The sequence below is a fragment of the Vanacampus margaritifer genome, chromosome 4 (assembly GCF_051991255.1).
Source record: "Vanacampus margaritifer isolate UIUO_Vmar chromosome 4, RoL_Vmar_1.0, whole genome shotgun sequence".
In the NCBI taxonomy this organism is placed as follows: domain Eukaryota; kingdom Metazoa; phylum Chordata; class Actinopteri; order Syngnathiformes; family Syngnathidae; genus Vanacampus; species Vanacampus margaritifer.
Genome location: NC_135435.1, coordinates 13,892,662 through 13,914,259, shown reverse-complemented (window position 1 = coordinate 13,914,259; position 21,598 = coordinate 13,892,662). Strand labels below are relative to the sequence as shown.

The following is a 21,598-nucleotide window of genomic DNA, read 5'->3' as shown; positions in this document are numbered from 1 at the left end:
CAAGAAGCTGAGTCGATTATATTTCAACTGGGAGGTGTTAAAATCTCAGCTCAGTCCAGTTTCCTAAATTATTATTTTTTTAACTTACAATTAGTTGAATCTCTTACGTGCTGAGTGTCAACTTGGTACTAGCTTAAAAGCTAAGTGGCTATTTTCCATGTACGCTAAATGCTAATTGAACGCTAAAAAGTCACTCCTGCTGCTTTCAGTTACTCAAACAATAATCACATTGAAAACTAAAGTTACATGCGGTGGGTCAATACACATTTTAAAGGCATGTTTGACGTATTTAGCCATTTGAAGCAGTTTAATACGTTTTCTAAAATGAATTTGATAACCTTATTTTACATGTACAATTGATACCTTTAAAAACACATTTTGTCAAATGCTGTCGACTGAAAATCGCATCACGTGTGATCAGGGCTCAGGTAACGACCAATAACGTCTCAGCTGGCAAACGTCACATGACCTAACCCAGAAAACAGCGGAGCCATAATTGGCATAAGTGGCAGCATGTGTTTTTAAAGATATTAATTGTACATGAAAAATTAGGACGTTATCAAATTAGTTACATACGAAATATGAACTTTTTATTGCTGAAAATAGCTAAATGAGTAAAGTATCCCTTTAAGTTGTTCGGCATATGTAACAAAAACATTTTCTTTCAGACAAAATTTGCCATTCAGGGTGAGTACAGTTTTGTGTTCCAATTTTATGATAAATTGGGAATATTAAGAAAAGTGCTGTGTCAGCAATATCACAAGTTCCTACTCACCATTGGAAGTTGATGATATGCATTTGATAACGTGGCATCAAAGCCTCTTAGGCAGTGGACCGGAGCAGACAAAAATGATTGCGCCCAATCCAAAAAGAGTTGACATTTGTCAGATAATTATAATCATTGCCACTCAGGCTTTACAGTGCAATAAAACACGTTTCTATTCATTTGGTCTGACGCGCTCATCTCATCTCCTGGCATTTGTAATGTAATGAGTGGGAAGAAACACTTGTTCCAACCCGACAGATTAAAGAGTCTCTTTGTTCGTCGTGTTTGACGCTCGAGATTGCGGCAAAGAGGAAAACAATGCAAATATGTTAATAGGCCGCAAGTACATCGGTTGTCATGTCTGCTGGTGTCGAGGCGGATCTGCGCGCCGCATGGCTGACGTACCTGCGACTTACAGAACAAGCCGGCGATGTGCTCTGAAATCATTAGCGAGTCGCGCGGGCCGTGTGTGCCCAGGGTGCGGGTTACATGTCAACTATTTTGATCCCTGGTCAGATGACACCGGCTCCTTTGTATGTGAACAATGTTGGAGAGCTGAATGCCACAGCTAGGGCGGCGACACTGAGCTGGCACGACGGACCGTATGCATACGTATACTGTACACTCTTCTCACAAAATTTCACCTCCTCCTCCTCTATCAAACAATTTGGAGTTTGATTGTTTCTCATCCCTGCCGTGCCCCGTTTCACTGGCTAAAGCCAGCTATTATTTATTCAATGGAGAGGGAAGGTTTCACAGCCTACTGACAAATATAGCAGCATTAATGGCCTCTGCCTTCTTATGTGTCAGCATTTCACCATCATTGCACCTCTCCAAATGCTGCCATGTCAAATAAAACAGTCAAAGTGATACTGCTGCTATTTTTCTTCGCGGAACAAAACACAAGGCCCCCACTGGGCGAGTAGTGATATAATTAACTAGACTTGATAAGCAATTGACGAGGTCTACCTAGGACTCGGACGTGAATGCGAGTGTGTGTGTGTGTGTGTGTTGTGTGTTGTGTGTGAGGACAAACAAGCCTCTGTGTAATTCTGGCTGTGATTTGTCTGGAAGAAACACCCGTTTCCTCCTATCAAGGGGTTCCTGTGCAGCCAGAATGGCCAGGATCACAATGGGAGTTTTGTGCCGCGCGGGTGCGAGGGGGATGCACTGAACAGCTGAAACCCGGGAAGATGGCCCCTGGAATGCTCCCCAGCAGTTGCTACTGTTGACTAATCGGAATATGAGAACTGGGGAAGGTGATCTTGAATGCAAAGAATGGCACAGTGAAGAAGCAGCTGCTTGTTTTGTCATGTGAATGACGAAGACAGCGGCAGAAAGGGGCAACAAAATCTATATCTTCGCTTGTGTAAAGCGAAACCTGCGGGGACGGCGTCGGTGTGTGTTGTGTGACCGATCTGCTTTGGAACAGATAGTCAATACATAATTCAGGAGGGGACCGGGCACTCTGTTTAGCCCATACACCCTCCGTTTAGCCCTGGGCTCTGATCTCTGCCTGGCACACGAGCAACTTTGTCACCAGAGAGCGAGGCTGGGAGGCAGATGAAAAAAATAGACAAAGGTTAGATTAAGTGAGGTTGACATATAATACGAGTGACACAAATTTGAAGCTTTTCCAGACACGAGCCTTCACAAGTTGGTTAGTGCCGCTCCTAGTTTACTGTCAAACTATACATAAAACAAAGACAATTATGTGTTGTGTATTAAAAGGGAAAAAAATGTTGCCCTGCTATCTTAATGCTAACATCTAATGTAAAATTAGGGTGACCAGATTTTCAAGATTAAAAACTGGGGCACTACAATTTTTTTTTAAATAAAATACTGCGTGCAATAAATTCTCACCAGGAACTATTCAGACCAAAGGTGTCAAACATACGGCACGAGGGCCAGAACAGGCCCGTCAGTGGGTCTAACACAAACCTCAGTTTTTCAGGAAAATTAACTGCTGTTGCTAATGTTGTCCTCTGGAGGTCACACTGACAACCACCTAAATAACATTCTGAAATTGGATTTGATGCAAATATTGTGTGCTCATTTTTGCTGAGACATTTCCCATTACTCTGCAATAAACTAAAAATAATGTAATTATTTGCACCACCCCCCGCAAAAAAGGAAAAATATTTTTCACCTGTCATATATTTATAACTTATGAGGCCACGGACAGGTGGACGGATCTGGCCCACTTAAAATTTGAGTGAAAGTGGCCCTCGAATTAAATGGAGTTTGACACCCCTGATTTAGACCAAATTTAATTGATAGTCATTCTGGTGACTGTTTGTGCTATTATGTTAGCTAAATGCTAAGTGCTATATTGATTGACAGTTCAGCAACACTAAACAATGCAATGCACTCGTCATTATTCAACTTTTTTTGTTCGATCTCAGTGTTGAGGCAATGTAGTTCCCACCCGAAATTTTTGTTATCATCCGCAACTTCCGTTGACTTGCGGAGGTTCTGATTTTGGTGTATCAAATCAATTCTAAAATGTTTCCACATACTCCCTGCAATGTTCTCACATATTAGTCATTGCTGTTTGGTGCACTGGATAAGTATTTCTATAGATATTTGAGAAGCCTGTGTGAGTTATCATTGAACACACCTCGAGTCAATTGCCGAACACGAATGAGTACAATACGTGCTTTTGTTTGCTACTTAACGCAACTATTGACCGTTGAATGCAAGCACTTTTTTGAGGCGGGGAGGAAAACTTTGTTTATGAAACTGAAAGTCAAAAAACACAAAAGTGCTCAGCTCGCGTTCGGTCTGACTACATTTCCCATGATCCTTAGACATGGAAGCAGGAAGTATAGTTCTAGTTACGGAATGACGCAAACGTGAAAGTAAATACTTTGGAAGGATTTTAATAGCTAAATTCATTTTTAATTGGTTTATCATATCAATTATATCGATGACAACTGTGAACTCAGAGCACAAGGCTCAAACTGCGACGTCTTCTCACCCTATGTAAAATGTGAATGATATGCTAATGTTGACAGTTAGCATTGGTATTGCGCTATTTTAACTCAAGCAGCGGAGCAATGTAGACAGATAATATAGCAATACCAAACAAAAAAGACAACACACTAGAAGGAGCAACACAATGAAATGAAGTGCAGCATAAACTGTTTTATTCTTTACGTTCTGTTTTAATCACTGTATGGTTTTGAAGTGGCGGCCGAGGGCGTAGAGACGGTCGATCAGTAACCAGAAGGTTGGCGGTTCGATCCCTGCTCTCCCCAAGTCATGTGTCGTGTCCTTGGGCAAGGCACTTCACACACATTGCCTCCAGTGCTACTCACACTGGTGCATGGAAGGTGCGAATGTTTGGTGGTGGTCGGAGGGGCCGTAGGCGCACGCTGGCAGCCACGCTTCCATCAGCCTGCCTCAGGGCAGCCGTGGCTACTTAAGTCGCTTACACAGTGTGAATGCGTGAGTGCATAATTAATGTATCCATTCCATTGTAAAGTGTCTTTGAGTGTCTAGAAAAGCGCTATATAAATCCGATGCATTATTTTACTTTACATTTTTATCAAGTATAATATTATGGAGTGTTACTTTTCCTTCTTAAAAAACACAAGCAAAAAACGCAGTTTCAAGGGACCACTGTCAAGGGGCAAAACTTTGGAAGAAGGCTGCTTAGATCAGATGAGATAAAGGACAGAGTAAGGGGTTGGCTACTGGGCTTTTTTTTTTTCCAAGTTCAAATGTCAAACTGGCAGACTGCCCGCGCCGTACAGCCGAAAAATCTATTTAACGTCTGCTTCACAGGGTGACAAGAGGGTTGATTGGCAGAGAGCAGAGTGCGGCTTTTGATCATATGTCCTAACAAGCGATTCCAGCTCATGTCTCTTCAGCCTGAACAGATCTGCATTACCTATTCAAACAAAAGTGACAGACCAGAGCACTGCTCCGCTGGGCTGGCGCACCGTGCCACGGGCCAAGAGAGAACACACACACACACATCCACACACAAAAAAAAAAAAAAAAATGCATAAGGCTGCTGTAGCAGGCATAAACCTGTAGCAAGTATTTAATCAAACAGATTACTTGCATCAATATCCATGGCTGAAAGATCTGGATGAAAAAATGAGCAGCGTATTATTAAAGGGGATGGGAAAATGCTTGACTGGTATTTGGCCAGCGTGCGCTTGAGTCCTGCCAGGAAGGTCCCGGCCTAAGCAGTAGGATGCTGCACCCAGAGGAAACACAAACAGCTACGTGGCTGAAGAAGGCCTCAAAATCTGCAACCAAGGCAACTGGATTCTCGAACCCTCATTGCATATGCATGGAGTCAGAGGCTCATGCTCAGATCATTATAACAAAGATTCCTATTAATTAGGTGGGATAAAGCAGAAGCAGATGACACGGCAGCTGGGATGAGATGAGAGGGGAGAAGGGAGGGAAGGAGGAGAGGAGGGGAGAAAGTGCATCAGTCTGTCTGGGGCAAGGGAATGAGCATTTTATCATATCGAATATACACTGCATTTTGCGGAATATCACATTTAGTTTTGTAATATTAAGCCTTTATTGTTATTGATTTAATTCATTAGCATTCCAAACTAATAAAATTACCCAAAAATAAACCTGCTGGTGTTATGTTGCACCTGCAGTCAATTTCCTGGGAGGCTGCGTGTGGACTCAGCAGGGGTCGCGACACTGATGGAGAAAGTGTTACAACAGAGTCGAGAGTTGATCAGCGTTAATCAGCGCCCAAACTATTCTCTTCCCAAAGCTTTCCCACAGCCCCGAATCTCATTACATGCCTGTCGTAATAGAGCATAATGACCGCACAATGATGATCACTCAGCCTAGTGCACAGTCATTATACAGTGATAATACACAATCGCACCAAGGGGATTACAGTTACAAATAGCAGAGTGTGGCATAAAGGCAGAGATGGGTCCAATGTGGACACGTTCACAACACATATTACTGAATCTAATGGAGGTAACAAATCCTATTTGGGCAGTAGCGGCATTACTAGTTGACAGTACTCAGTAGCGTAGGTGCGACACTTTTCACCATCAGTCGTGGAGCTATTTTCATGACTGAAGCATCCGCGAAAGCTACATTTCCCCAGGCAACTGACATCACTGCCTTCAACAATGTATATATTTTTTTTAAAAAAAAAGTGCAAATTAATTGTCTGATAATACCATGGAGTGACAGACAATGGCAAAGGAGGGGGCAGAGGTGTGTTAATCCCCACAGCTACACATAAAGAAATGTGTGCTACTTAGCCTATTGTATCAAGCCTTCATAAGTCTGTTATACATTTGTGTTTTTTTTGTGCAACCCCAATATGAAGCTCTTGTCCAAGACGTCAAAGAACAATTTAAGAGACATACCATTCAGGTATTTCGCAAAGATAATACAACAACCACCAGCTAAGATGGCCATTGTGACCCATTAGCAAACAGCTAACATAGCACTAGTTAGCAACATGTTCTTAGCAATGCGATACAAGATAACAGTGCATTTGTGTGTGTGAATGTGTGTCAGTTTGCGTTGGGTAAAGAAAATTTAAACAGGAAGAAATAAATGAGAAGACAGATGAAGCTAAAAAAAAAAAGGATTATTTTTGGGTTATATTGCTAAGAAATATTGGCATAGGTCAAAAGGTAAAGTATAGGTCGTTTTTGCTGTGGTCTATTTAAAAAACAAAAAAAATCTATTGAATATTTGACAACTAAAAATGCCCTAATTTAAGAGAGGAAAAGGATAACACTGGGTTGTCAAAAAGATTTTAAAAGTAAGAGTTCACTTATATTGAAGTAGTACAATTAAAACATTTGTTTTGGTGTCCAAATAGCTTGCCTAACACTGGTCACAAATGATCTATGGTTTAAGGTATTATTTTCTCAGAAGCTTGCAATCACAACCTACTGTTTGGCTGGCTGCTCAAAAATAAATGAATAAAAAAATAAACATTTGAAAATAAATTGGTCGGTGATTGCAAATAGGTTGTCTAAAACTACTTCCTTGTTGGCAAACCATTATTTAAGCCACAAGGATCAACACTTCAAAACAAATACACATGACTCCTCTCTGAATGTTACTCAAGAATAGGATGACTAAAGAGAAACTCATCAAGTTTAGTGCTGGTATGCGTAGAACTACAAATGATTCAACAAGTACAACTGAGTGTGAGAGAAAATCTCTAAGAGCCAAGACAGGAAGCTAAAAGCGTCATTTCCCGTCCTTTTCTTTGATCCCACCAAGATTCCCCACACAAAGTATTTCTATGTTGACTTGCAGAGTATTGATTCAGACTTACATTAGTACATTATATAAAAGTGTTCTACTTGCATGTGAATCAAATCCCGGTCACCTTCACTTTTTATAATGGTAGCTATTTGTCTTCACCCCAACCGCCCCAACCCCTTCTACTTTATCCTGACATTTTTAACTCTTGACGAGTGCTGTCTGGAGACTTGTCCATAAATAATGCATTTACAATAGCTAGTAAGTAAACATGGGGCACAATCGTTAGCCCTGCTGGCAACTGCGCCTAATAGGGCTTTTACAGCAAAGGTGACTATTCAGCTAAATGCGTTGTGCGCTGCTTGGAGGACATTTTCATTCATTAGCACAGTCACAAGCACTTAAAGCACTTTAAGGACCCACAATGGAAAAGAAGGGTGGAAGGATACCGGGGGTAAAAGGGTACAAATATAGAGATAGAGGAATGTCCGAGTGATATTATGCACAATACTGAGCACAGAGGCTGTTGTTTTTAATTCAGCTCAGTGATTAAAATTCATTCTGAGGCTAAGCAGTATCAAATAATTTTACAAAAATGACATTTTGACACTTAGAATGTTAACTTAACACTTAATCCAAACTCCGTGAGGCCAATGAACTGTTCTGACCAGGCAAGGAAGCCCCTAGAAGAATGGTAGCAGATGGTATAGTCTCCGAGGACCTCGGTGATCCCGATCACACAGACACCAAAGCGGCGGAATTGGACACAACAGTTGTCATGCTTAGATAAGCGGTATATTTAGCTCATCTGTTGCTTGCAGCACATTAGCGGCGTCATTAAGACAACAAATGGCTTCGCTAACCTTCTTGTGTGCTCCCCATCCTGCCCTTTTCAGTCTTCAGCTATATCTCTTTCCATAAACAGTACCAATTTGATTTTGCTAGTTTTCGGTATGGTTCCCTTTTCTTATACCTTGAGAGTCCTTCTCCCTCCTTTTTTACAGTAATCACTGATCATCACCACTGGAGTTTCCTCAAGTGCTTTCCAAAACTCTCAGTTCCTGCACCGTGGGAACAGTATTCTGAACTTTGTGCCTCTCTTGTCATTTGCCATTTCTCCTTCTTAGAAACTAATTTCCTGTGACAGGGGACTTTATTTTGGAGGCAGCGATACACAGTGCATGAGGCAGACCAAGTCTCTATTATTAACAGGAGATTAAAACAGCTGTATGGCACTCCAGCACACCCTCTCCTGCCTGCAATGACATACGGCCCTGGATTACAAGATGCACTTGACCATTTAAATTTACTGCACCAAACAGGCTTCACCAGCTGGGGTTCATTACCATAACGCCTGGCATTGCCACGGAGTGCTCAGAGTGAAAATCAACTTGATGAGACACGTATGCTATGAAACATCATCTGAAGTGCAAGCGTTCCAGGAGAGTGTTTTGTTTCTTTCTCCAAGGTTTCATCCAAAGGCCGATATACTGTAAATATATGAACATTATTTTCTCCTGAAAAAATATGTCCAGCCCGGTGTAATAAAAAGACCACCAGAAGAACACTTAAAAGACGCAGAGAAAATTATTTTTGGGGTAACAGAAGTCTAATTTATTCATCTGATGAAGTGCTTAAGCTAAGAGCTCCCTAGACACTAAATGAGACACATGCATCCCCAAGGGGTTCAACATTTGATTGGATGTAGTTACATTACTACAGCCCTAATTAAGAAGGGGGATGTGTTTCTGCGGCTTGTTCAAATATTTGTTTCTTTCACCACCGTTCGCTTTATAGACTGCAGGCTGTGGCAGGGAGACACGAACATGGGAAGATGTCTTAGATGATGCAGGAAACCTCGTGGTGTGATCTCGTGGTTTTGCATTGGCAATAAAATGGATGTTTCATACACAGGTATGTTTGGAGAACATTTGACAAGTAAAAAGCAGTATTGCTTTGACACAGCGAGAGATAAGAGGAAAGTCAGAAATCACAGAAAGGCACATCGGAAGCGTTTTTCTTCAACCACCAGTACAAACGGAGAAGAGGGCCCTACCGTCTTGCTCTGTCTTTGTCATCTCCTCCAGCTTCTTCTGCTTGAGTGTGTCCACCACGTCTGCCAGGCTTCCTTTGCGGCGCTCCGGAGTTCCAAACGCTGATGCGCTCAGCAGGTCGCCTCGCTCCCGTGCCCCCTCCTCAGGCTTGTGCGGGGAAGCGGAATTGTTGCAGAAGGAGTACAGGGAACATACTTTATTGCTGTCAGATTCCTGTATGACAAACAAAGGGGCCACAATGACAAGAGATGAGTGCTTTCTGGGCTCTTCCTTTGAGAATTCTGACACAACTTCAGTACTATACATGGTGATCTGGACATGTGAAATAGCTGCTTTTGTGATTACATACTGTATAGCAGCGTTTGTGTCTTCAATAGAACTCGCTGCACTGTTATTTAGCATTTGATGTGGAAAATTTAGATGAAATGATTAGGTACGCTTGCATAGGGTACATTCATAATACGCTTTGACTTCGGCTGCTGAGACGAGACAGAGAAACCTCCCAACTGTAATTTGTCAAATTGCTCTTGAGTGTGCATTTGTGTTCAGGTGACTGCTGTGTAATTTGTTCATTTTCTAGTGCAGACCAATTCTCAGTTGAGTGCCTGGAGACGTCGTAAATCTGTGTCCTGTCTCAAGCTGTTGTTGTTTTTTCAGTCCCACCTGTGCATGGTTTAGTATTTAACTTAGGGTCTTGTCTCTAGCCGGCTGGCTGAGTGCTCCCTGTGCACGAGCGCACATGAAGGGAGACAGGAAGAATGGGATGCAGCTTGAATGGGAGAGAGGAAGAGAGAGGGAGCGATACGCTGCAGATGTGAGGTTCGGCACACGGGCCACGGCTGAGCGCTACATCTGACAGAAGGTGGCGTTAATTATGGTTTGTGGAGCAGAAGGTCGCTAAGCAGCAAGGAGCCTCTGCCTTTAACAGGGGAACAGTTAGGTGTGATTTAAACATTTGCCCTCATAGTAAGGAGAGGACATGCTTTTAAATCCAACAGACAATGTGAGATTGAATCAACAGTGATATATGTGGGCACTGGGCCTCATCCCTCTCATCCCTAGGAGTTGCAGCGGTGTGTCGGGTGGTCTGGTACCAAGCGCCAGGGTGGCACGACTGACCGACCCGCTGTGCACCTCCCAACCTTGTGTTGGATGATTATGCAGCGTGGCAGAGACAGTGGAGAGTGCTTGAGGCTAGTGGAGGAGTGCTGGGTTAATCAGCTGGCATGGGTTCAGGGCACAGCCTACACAGACGCATGGCACAGCAGTGGAGTCAGGTAATCAGCATACTCTCATTCCTCTCGCCTTATGCCTTTCTATTTTCTCCTCTGTATCATGCCACGCCCTCGTTTGATACTTTTCTCTCGCATAACCTTGTTTTGGTTCACTCTTCTCACCCTTGGCTCTCAGCATTTCATTTTCAGTTTTCATTATATAGTCAACCCTTGAGAGCAACATTATCTATTTGAATTGAACAATTTCTTAATATTCAGACCTTTATAACCCCGTCATATTTTTTCTTATTACCTTAGTGTCTAAGAATCATGGGAAATGTAATCATACTAGCCTAATAGCCTAATGTGGTTGCCAGTTAGAACCAGCACAAGCTTAGCTGAGCTGAGCTTTCTGGGGGCAGACTTCCAACAGCACGGGTATCTTCCAATAGCTGCCGGCATCGAGCAAAAAAGGTTGGATAATGGTGAGTGAGTTGCCTTACTTACAGCTGTTGAACTGTCAACCAGTAACTTATCAAGATATATTTAGCATTAGCAAAAGTACAGGGAGTCCTCCAGTTACGGCCCAGTTCCGTTCCTACGCTGGCGATGTAACCCAAATTCGAGTTAAGTCGGATTTCACCGTTAAAGTCGATATTTACATCAAGATACTTTATACAGCAAGGACATTCATTGCTCACGGACGGCAGAGCGCAGCTAATTCGAAGTTGTTCTTCATTATCTTACACCCACGTCACTCAGAGATTTTCATACTGAACCTTTTCATGAGCCTGTGTGTACGTGTGTGCATATTGTATGTGTTGCGCTGCAATCCTGTGTTGTTGAGGGTCTCGGCGACCAACTGCAGAGCTACTTCAGAGGCCCTCTGGGTGTCTTTACTGTTGTGCCATCTGTCAAAGACAACCACCTGCCTCTTGTGTGCATCTAGCTCACAAGTGCTCGCTCTGCCCTTCACTCCGCTAACATCAAAGTAGCTATGCACTTAGAACGTACAGCATCTGGAGAGGGACTGCCGATTTAGCAGCGACACAACAAGCCGGCTAACAACATGCGGCTACCAAGGACGAGGCATGCCTCTTTTATAGAAACAAGAATGCAAGCTCAAGGGAAGCAGAAAAGGCCAAGTCTTCTGGCCATGATGCAGTTGGGATTTGTGTCGTTGCTAATGTTTAGGGAAACGTTTCTCTGTTTACTCTGAGAATAGATGATGCTTTAGTATTTGGCAGAGCTGCTCAGACCTCAGAGGTTTCATTACTCCGAGGGGCTGGAGCTATGGATAGAATAGTGGCTTCTTTGTACAAGCCAGGGACAATGAGTGCCCACTGAGACCGGATCTGCAACACCAAGGGGAGCATAGTAATACTGTAGTGCTTGAGTCTAAAACTGAAGTCTAAAGAATTGAAAGTTTTACAGAATTTTGCAAACATCAGTCTTCTCTCGGTTTGCTTCTTTCCTTTCAAGTCTTGTATTCGTTCTTGTGGTCGTTCTTAGTCAACCACAGTGCAGGCACGATTGTATGTTTTGCATTGTGTCTCACCATGCGCTGTTGGGCAGACACCAAGCTGTCCCAGTCACTCTCTGGAGGTACACTGCTTAGCGGCTGAATTTCATCGGGATGGGCTTTTCCATGGAGCAGATTGTGCAGCGGCAGCTGCGGTGTGCAGTGGGCGTCAGCCGTCTCCTCTTTTTCCCAAGACAAGTGATCCTGGCTCATGGCATCATCTCCATCAACCACAGTGGCAAAAGGAGACGTGGCTTGCTTGGAAGACATGACTCTGCTGTAGAGCGACAAAAGGACACTTTATCAATATTAGCTGTATAAAAATGAGTGATGCGCAAGGCACAAGGCTATAAGGAAGTAGTAGAAGTTGGGTTTGGGTGTTTGAAACTACTCTACAAGACATGCACCTGTGCTACAACGTTCAACCTGACTGCCTGAGGGATCTGGAGCAGGCTGTGGGGTCCCTAATCTTTTGTTTAATGCAGATGGATAGCTTGATCTCTGCCTGGAACTGTGCCTGCGTGGGGCCTGGGCCAAACCCCAAGATACTCGGGCAGTGGGTCAGCCAGACAGTGGGGCCATCAGCCAGGAAAAAAAACTCACAAATAATGCAACCATTCACATTTTTAAAATTCTTTTCATTTAGATTCTAAAATGCTATTTTTTGTTGCTCTTGTTTATTTTAGCAATGCAGTGATTATTCAAAAAACAATTTTACTGTCTATTTTTAAACTTTTAAACAAAATTATTTTGAGCATTTATCTAGTAAACAGTCACCTGCGTGTGTTTTAAACTACTTTAAATGACCAGTGAAGGTGGCTGACAAACATTCACTTGTCTATTGAAGTGTTGCACATTCACATGCACACACTGGTGCACTGTGACAGATCAGCCTGAGCAGGGAGTGGGCCGAAACAAAGGTGGCCTAAGTTCATGTCATGTGTCTCGGCAGCTGAACAAACAAGCCCACTAAGTCAGGTAGCTGCCTGAAACCTGTCTGTGTGTCTGTTGGCCTGCATGTCTACCTGTCTGTGTCTTCATGCTTCTGTCAATTAGTGTGCTTGGATGTGTTGCCTTCTTTGTGTTGCAAGACTCGGCCTTCAGTTTTAATCAGCCGTTAAATATTTCCTGGCTTGTGTGTTAATTGAAAATCCCCAAATGCGAGGTATGCTTAGAATGTGCATCACAATTGTAATCGGGGGCTGAGAAATGGAAGTTCGTAGAGGAGGTCGTGCGCACTTGGGGACGTTCAAGCACAAGTATACCGACGTATTTTTTATTAATGCGCCCAAAAAGCCGAAGCCGGGAGTCCAACAAACGCATGTCTTCAATGGAGTGTGAGAGTGAAACAAAGCACTGCTTTTGTATTACACACTAAATCAAGTGGCATTATTTTACCACTAAAATATTCAGTCTCTCAGGCACTTTTACTTGAGTCTCCAGCCATCAGTCAAACTGCTGAGGCGTGAGCAAGACAAGGGGATGGAGGGAGAGCGATGGAGACTCCATCCTCCTGTAACATGTGTCTACAGCGATCTTGTTAAAGAATGCAACAGATCTGCGGCAGGCTCCATAACAGTATTTGTCAGCAGGAGTTAATAATTTATTAGCAGAGCAAGGAGGGTCTGCGCTCAGGCAGCTAAAGAGTGCCGAGAACTGACTCGGCCCCACCCCCTCCCCTGACAAGCTCCATACAATACCTCCTCGTATCGCTGAAAGGGGAAATAATTCTTTGAAAATATCTAACGGCAAGTATGGCATTTTATTTCTCATACTGGAGTGTGGATCACACAGCGACTTGATCTAAAGGCTTTTCTAGCAGCAGATCGGTGCTGACACAATAAAAGCAATTTATGAGGAGAAAATAAGAAGTTCTATTCATTTCAGTGTGGGTGTAAGTATGTATAAATGAATCATCTACTCCGAAAGAAATCACACTTTTTACAGGCTTGGCCTCAAATGCAAACAAAACAGCCGTGTTTGTTCATCGAGTGTATTCTGGAACTTTTGTAGTGACTTAGCCTCAGTCAATTTCTCCCCTCAAAATAAGCTCCAACTATGCCTTTATATGGTAAACAGTAAAAATCATGGTGAGCTTAAAGTTCATAAATCCTTGACAGGCTGCCATCCCTCATGCTTGATTACACCATAACAATGGACAGCTAACAAGCCAAACTAATCAATAAGTGCACGAAATGTTGTCTTCTTGCCCACTTTCTCCAAGACAAAGCCCCAGTGATCTTGAGGACGAGTCGAAGCAGTCACAAGGGGAAGGGTCAGCTCCCAAAGAGAAGGGCTCTATATATATATATATAGAGCTGACAATATTGAAGGAGAAGGACTTATGTTCCCCGGCTACAAGCTCATATAGCCTGGAATGCTTTGACTCGTGAATTGTTCCCTGTGATAATGTTTCAGCGTCAAGCAAAACAACCTCTGCTTAATTGGAAAGTATTAGAGTGGATGTTGTGCACCACTCATCTATGCGTTCTTTTTCCTTGGGGGGCAAACTGTCCTCTGCTATCCGCTCTCCTCTTTCATGGTGAAAGGGGCCGACTGACTTTCACCTGCTGTGTCTGCCCGGTCATACCATTAACCTCTTATTGACACTAGTGCCAAGTAATTCATCGTCAGATTCCATAAAACCACATGCCCATCTCACTGTGAGTGTCTTGTAGCTCTTGGTTTTGACCCGACTAGGACAAGTAAGCAAGGGTTAAAACTTGAATTATTGATGTCTGAAAAAGGTATAACATTCAGATAGATAATCACAGTAAACGTCCTGGCTTCCTGTGGGATGTTTGCATAAGGATATGAATCAACGTCACTATTCCGTTTTGATGTTTAAAGCATGTTTTTGGCATCTTGTCTTACCAGCAGCAAATTTACAGAAGACTTTTAACTGGCCCGTTGTTGGCGGTAAAATGCCCAACCAACAAAGCAGTCTTCAAACATCTGTATTGGTTTGAGAATATGAAAATAAGATTGTTGTGGATGTGATTAGCTAGCTTCGGCTCTCCTAGCTAGCCTTAAAATATTCATTCAGTAAGTAAAGAACAAGGCACAAAGCGTAAAGCAAAAATGTTATGTCCACTACTGTGTGTTAACAATAGTGGGGTTTCCATCCACCCATTTTTATTCAAATTTTCAAAAAATGTGAAAATAAAATGCAAGAAATTCAAAAAAGGGCCCAACATTTGCACACAAAAAACCTTTTTACGCTTGGAGGGGGTGGATTTTGAAGCATATCGAAAAAAAGAAAAAGCAAATTTTGGCTATCCCTTCTCAATATTCACAAAAAAAGAACAAATGGAAACGTGCATAAGTCGCATGTCCGTTTTGTGAATTATCAATAAATTTGCTTAAAAAATATGAAACAATTGAATGGAAACCTGACTAATCATAACTTTATTTTTTCATCATGAACGTTTTATGACATACAACATCACCAAACTTGTGTCAGCTTACAACACTGTGTTAGAGCACAACAACCAAGACCAAGACTGTACACACACTCACACAAAACAGAACAAAATTAACAGTATTGTTTGCATCATATTTGCAACAAAAACTAATTCAACAATGTTGAAATAGCACAATGAAACAAATCTCAAATCTTAACAAATTTGTTGTTTCATTTCTTCTACAAATTTGTCTACAAAAAGTGTGCAGGATTCTGCATTTCTCACTGATCACAGTAGTACTGGCCTGGCCTAAACCAGTTTAAAATTTTTTATATATATATATATATATATATATATATATATATATATATATATATATATATATATATATATATTCTGGTTCCACCCTGTCCTCGACCAAGACAAGACCAAGCAAAAATGCCTTTGAGTCCAAGACAAGACCAAGACAATTAAAGTATGTTCTTGAAACCAAGACCAATCTCAAAAACAACACTATACACTGTGTCAAATCACTTGTTGTAATGTGACAGTTTCACCCAAAAATTTTGACCGGAAGCATGGTCATTTGCAAAATATGTAAACATATTCTAAAAAAAATCAACAACTGAAGTAGAATCAGTAAAACAGAGAGATGCCTCATTTTTGGGAGCTGGCTGTGATGTTCAATCTTATAACACGCGATGCTATGAAACACAAAAGGAAACCATCATTCAGTGTAATGTTGATTTGTATTTGTAATAATTTGTTTTTATTTGTTACTATGCCTGTCCGTCAAAATATGTCTTTACGAGAAACTGGTGCGTGGTGCAGACAAGATTGGAGACAACTGTACTGCGCTGGGAAAAAAAACATCAATGATGTCATCAGTTAATCACCATTGACTCAACTTTCATCACATTATAGTCGACTACAAAAAATTTGTAAGCTGTAAACCTATTACCTAATAAACGGATTACAAGACGTGCTTTGCAGAGAAAGTCAACTTGTAAACAAATACTGTACTTGTAACACAGTGTGTAAATCAGGTGAACTTTTTGGCTTTAAGTAGACTTCCAATTAACCGAGGTGGTCTATAAATCTAGTTAGTGTAATGCACGGTCTAGTCATCAAGCCATTAATCACCCACAAGGTCTGTTATTTTAATGTTTAATTACTTGAATTACCATGTAAGGCAAATACAATGCATATTTGTATAAACATTTGGAATACAGTTTGTGAACTGATTACTTAGGGGATTTAACGACGTGCGTGTGCGTGCGCGTGAGATGAGCAAAATCATCTGCTCGTTTCCCTTCAGGGGTTCCTCCTGTTCTAACAGGTGTCGTGGTAGGGTTCCTCAGGGTTCTTCACCTGCCATAATGAGATATTACTACCTGACAGCTCCCAGCTGGAGGAGCATTGACACGGAATCCACCGTTTAGCACAATTAAATTATCACCCTCCATTGTGATTGTGCCATGCTGTGCAGCCGCCAGCTTTCTGGGTACATAATCAACTCGTAATAAAAGGCTGTAAACCGCACACACTCACTCGCCGAATGGCAGACGCACACACATTTTGAGGCGCTGTGGAATTCCATCAGTGGAGTTTTGAAAAAAATAGAACACATTTTGCTATTTTCTGCGCAGTCTGTTAGAATGTCTTAAACCTCAGCTGACAATGTAATTAAAGATAATGGTATTCAAATCAAATAAATGGTCAGGAAGATCCAAATTTTTCCAACTGCTGCGGTGAAGTGGCTGGAGAGTTGTCCAAATTAATTTTGTAAATTTGTTCCTCCATTATTCTTGACCTTCCCCTGCAAAAAGTCAACTCAATTACATCTGTACTTCATCCCCACTTCACTCTCTCTCCTGATACCTTCTCTATTAGACATGGCCGCCGTTACCACATTGCTAAAACGCAAACGACAGGCGCCCAGAGCAAATTAAGCGAGCCACCTGAAGTGCGCACTTTACATATCGAGCCGAGTATTGATAATTACTTTGCAGGGTAAATTATTTGCAATATTATGCCGCGAGAGGAAGCGCCTCGTCGCTCACTTTAAACACTCATGCAGCTGCCATGACTGTGTGGTTGGTGTCCTTGCGCCGCGCCAGGCAAAGGCACACGCAGGTGTGAGAGTGCTTAAGTGTTCCTGTCTGACTCCTCAGGAAGGGTCGATGAGCACTCACACACTAAATCCCTCCACGCCTTCTCCTTCACTACCTCCTCCCCTGCGCCCGTGGTCCCTTTCTTGATCCCGGGGAAACTCTCTCAGAGTTGGATGGCATAACTCTGTTTCTCGGGATACATACAATTTCACCTGATACACTGTATGATGTTTACAGGGTCTCTGCAGGAATCAGCAAATCTAAGTCAATGCTTTTTAATGCCATTTAAATGCAACTTAAAACTAATTCAATGCCCACGTCGTACTGCATATACACACACCTGCACATGCACGCACATATACTGTACGTATGCACATACATACATGCATATACTGTTTGGATATTGGGCTGACAGTTGATTAAATTTTTTCGTAATGAAGAGCACAATTTCCACAGTTAACTCACGATTAATCGCACTTATATATGTTCTAAATGTACACTAAAACATTGTTTTCAAGTTTTTTTTTTATACTCTTGTTAACATAGAAGTGGACAAATATGGTTACCAAATATAAATGGGGTTGAATCTTTCAGTTCATTGATTCATTAATTTTAGAGTAAGTGTTTCATAAAATGATTTGAAGTTAAATCAATATATATATACCAAACAGTTAAAAGGATCATAGATTTGTTTTGAGGTAATTGTATGCCACTAAGTGGCGTTAGTGTTTCATGTTGGACATTGGTGATAGAAACAGTACATTTTACTTTTCAAATTCAGAGCAATTGTATTGTATATGTCAATTGTATTTGACATTTTAATGGCTTTAGACATTATATATACCGTAATGTTTTAAAAATCCATTTAATGACTTTTAATATTTTACGTAGTGGTCTTAAGATACTGTTTGATGGAAAACTAAAGACAGAGGCGAGAAAAGCTATTGATGCTTTTGCCGTCTTTCTTATTCTCTGTCTTTCTTCCTTCCAATTTTTCACTAAACCTGGCGTTCCCAAAGGGTCTTGTGTTGCTGCTGCTCTTAAACAAACCTCACAACGAGTCAGGCCGTCCACCAACACAAGCCTATTTGCCGAGCAACAGTGGAGCTTTGTGGCTTTCCACACTTGACAGTAAGTTATGAGCCCTTTGTGAACAGGAGAAGGAAAACAGAGATTGGAATTTGGCAGCAGCATAATAATACAGAAATCTCCTGTTCGTGGAACGTGAAATTTTCATGGCAACAATCAAGCATTGTTGAGGCAAAGAAAAGCAACGGTGACAGATGAAATATAGAGTGGGGCCCCCTTTTTGTACAACCGTAAACAAAGCGCCATTCAAGCCATGTCCACTCTGTCATTTATAAAGATAACTTCTTCTGTGCGCTGCAAAGTTTGCTGCAAATGCAAATCCAGCGTAACGTCTCATACAGTTGCCAGAGAAGTAAGTTGAGGAGCGGGGAGCGCACCATCCCATGTTAACAAAGACAAGCACAGTGGTGCTCATCAAAAACACCAATAGGAGAGTGAAGTCAGGAAACAGAAAGTGGGCCCTTTGAGTGACTAAAACAGACAAATGCTTAATGACAATGGGTTATTTTGAAGGAAGAACAACATGGGAGGGGAACTGTGGGCCTCGGTCTTTAGTCTTACCACCATGAGGTCATCATTGGCACAGTAAGTGGGGTTGGTAGAAATGCCAATGGAGCAGACATCTGGAGCGTGAACGCACAGTGCCCCAGTCCTTTCCAGTCTTGGTTAAGAAACTGGAAAATTTGCATGGCCTAGCGAAGGGAAAAGCAAGTGTGTTTGCTTCCATTATTACAGTCAAGTTGTGATGGATAAGGGCATGAAGCGTTGGGTTTTAAATCCAATGGTCAAAGTGTACTTTGGTGTTAGCATTAGCAGACCGATAAGCTAAGCTATGTAATTGTTTTGAATACACATTTTAAATGCAATTCCTCTTGTCTTAAGTTTGTGATTGTGAGACAAAGCAAAGAATTGGGCGAACGATCGAAAAACATGTAAATTGAGACACTCGTATCTCAGGGCACCATTAAGAGCTTTCCGACATGGTTAAAAAATAAACTACCGGTACAGTAAACCACCCTCCATCTCAGTTTCCGTGTTCACAGTCCTGCTATTTTGCAGATTTTATTTATTTATTTATTCATTTATTTTATACAGTTACATTATTTTTGTTAAACTCTTGTTTGTATTGGGTGTAATTCCACTGTTAACCACTAGATGGTGGCACACTTGTTTTGTTTGAGTTTAATTTGAAAGAAGAAGAACGAAGCCAGAAGTTGTTGACAATTATTGAATGTCATCCCCTACAATCCTGTTTTTTTATGCCGACAGAAAGTGACAGCTGAAGGTTGATTTTGTAATGTAGATAGTTGGTCATTATTGATGCATTTTGTGAGATTATAAACTTCTTTGTTTGGAAAAATGGGATTTGTTTACTGCAAACACATAGAGGGGTCGGTACAATGTTACAATATGTCGGTTATCCATTGCTCTTGCTCTCTCTCAATATGTGTTTAAATGTGGGTTGTATTATTTTTAAAATGTGTTTGAAGACCTTAAAAAAATCGTAAGGGTCTTGAATGCTATAAAAACATTATTGCACATTTCACTTATAGCACGGGTGGCCTGGAATGTAACCCCCCGCGATGGAGGGGGGGATTACTGTATTTGTATCAGTGGGTCAGGAGGACAACGTGCCTCTAAGAGTATCCATTTGTAAATAAATGACTAGAGTGTACCAAAAGTGTCTGTTCTCTTCTTTTTTCCGCTTTGGAGCCTGCGTCTGAGAAGGAATAGGGGCTGGGGGTGGAGGAGCCGAGTTTTATGTGACACGTCAATTGGAAAATCAAAACAGGGGTATTTCATTTGCTCCACCAGAAAGCCATGAGGAAGAAGGGTCAGGCGAGCCACTCCTCAAAGATTTATGATTAAGCCTTATTATTTTTGGGAAACTGACATTGATTGCTGATTTAAGCCACAGAAACCAATTAATTTGCCCACACTGAATAGAAAGCATGGTCAACAGTGTGTGGCATTTTGACAGGTTGGACAGGAAGAAGCGGAGCAAATGTGAAGGACTAGAAGAAGCTCTGTTTGGAAGCGGTTTAAAGTTACCTCGAGTGATTGACAGCTGATAAAAAAAAAAAAAATAGGTCAACCCACCGATCCTGGTAATTGCCCCAAAATTTGGTTCACATAAGACATGAATGAAGTACTGAGATTCACGGGTCAGCACAGAAAAAAGTTGAGTAAATGAACGTGAAACATACTGGTCGTAAAAATCAACGGTCTGACAGTCATGGTTGAAAAGAAAAATGTTCTGAGCACTTCAGGGAAGCAGTCGCTGTAACGGCTCAGACGCTGACCGGTCTGCCACGAACCTTGCGTCTGACTGCTCAGACCAGTGTTTGACAAACGCACCCATTTTACATTAGAAGAATGTCACATCCACCACCAAACGAAAGGAAAACATGACAGAAGTATGAATAACATATGAATTACTCAGTGTGAAACATGGACCTGTTTAATTGAATACAAAGCTGAAATACTCGCAGGAAGCAACAGGTGGATACAAAGATCTATTGCACCTTCTGCCATCTAATGGAAGAGCATTTAATTGTTCAATGTCATAGATAGATGAACAGATATATTCATAATAATATAATATTTTTCGGACACATTAAGTGAAATTAGATCATTTTCCTGCAACAGCACCCTTGTTGGGGAATCAGTGGCTTCAACTGCTTTTGATTTACCCCATGCATGTTCCAGAGATATTGAATACATTCAGGCATTATTCCTAGTTGTGGGGCCCAGATGGATGACTGACATCGGCCATTATCAATGACAAAACACTGGCACTGCTCAACTTCAGACACAACAATGGCAACTTGTCGGCAATCCCCCACATAGGGCCCACTGGTGGCTAGTAGGGCCCCCCGAGAGATGGCTGATTTGGTCCATATCAATGACACAACTGTAGAAATGACAAAAACACATGGAGATTTGGGAATCTGCCTAATGGGGTTCCCAATTGGTATATCGGACACCAACTCCAAAATTAAGCAAATCTATTAGTCAGTGCATGGAAAAAGAAAATGTGATACAGCAAGAAGAGGATGAAAATAAAATGGGAATAGCTAGAAGTGGTCGTTTGTTACATGAGAACAGCGATGCCAGTTTGTCAGTGATTCTTAAATTCTTGTTTAATAATTTGTTACTCGTTTTATGTCAATTTCTGATCTTAGTTTTTCTTTTAGCTATAAGATCCCT

At 41.6% G+C, this 21,598-nt stretch overlaps 1 protein-coding gene across 6 annotated transcripts in view; it reads right to left on the bottom strand.

Moving 5' to 3' along the window:
- sox6 (SRY-box transcription factor 6) overlaps positions 1-21,598 on the bottom strand; it is a 162,225-nt gene that overhangs the window by 97,624 nt on the left and 43,003 nt on the right. For all 6 annotated transcript variants that reach the window (XM_077563710.1, XM_077563707.1, XM_077563705.1 and 3 more), the window contains 2 exons: positions 11,818-12,058; positions 9,048-9,258 (listed from right to left, as the gene is read on the bottom strand). In XM_077563710.1, the coding sequence (XP_077419836.1) occupies positions 9,048-9,258; positions 11,818-12,051 (445 nt within the window). In that variant the 5' untranslated portion in view covers positions 12,052-12,058. The remainder of the gene's footprint in view (positions 1-9,047; positions 9,259-11,817; positions 12,059-21,598) is intronic.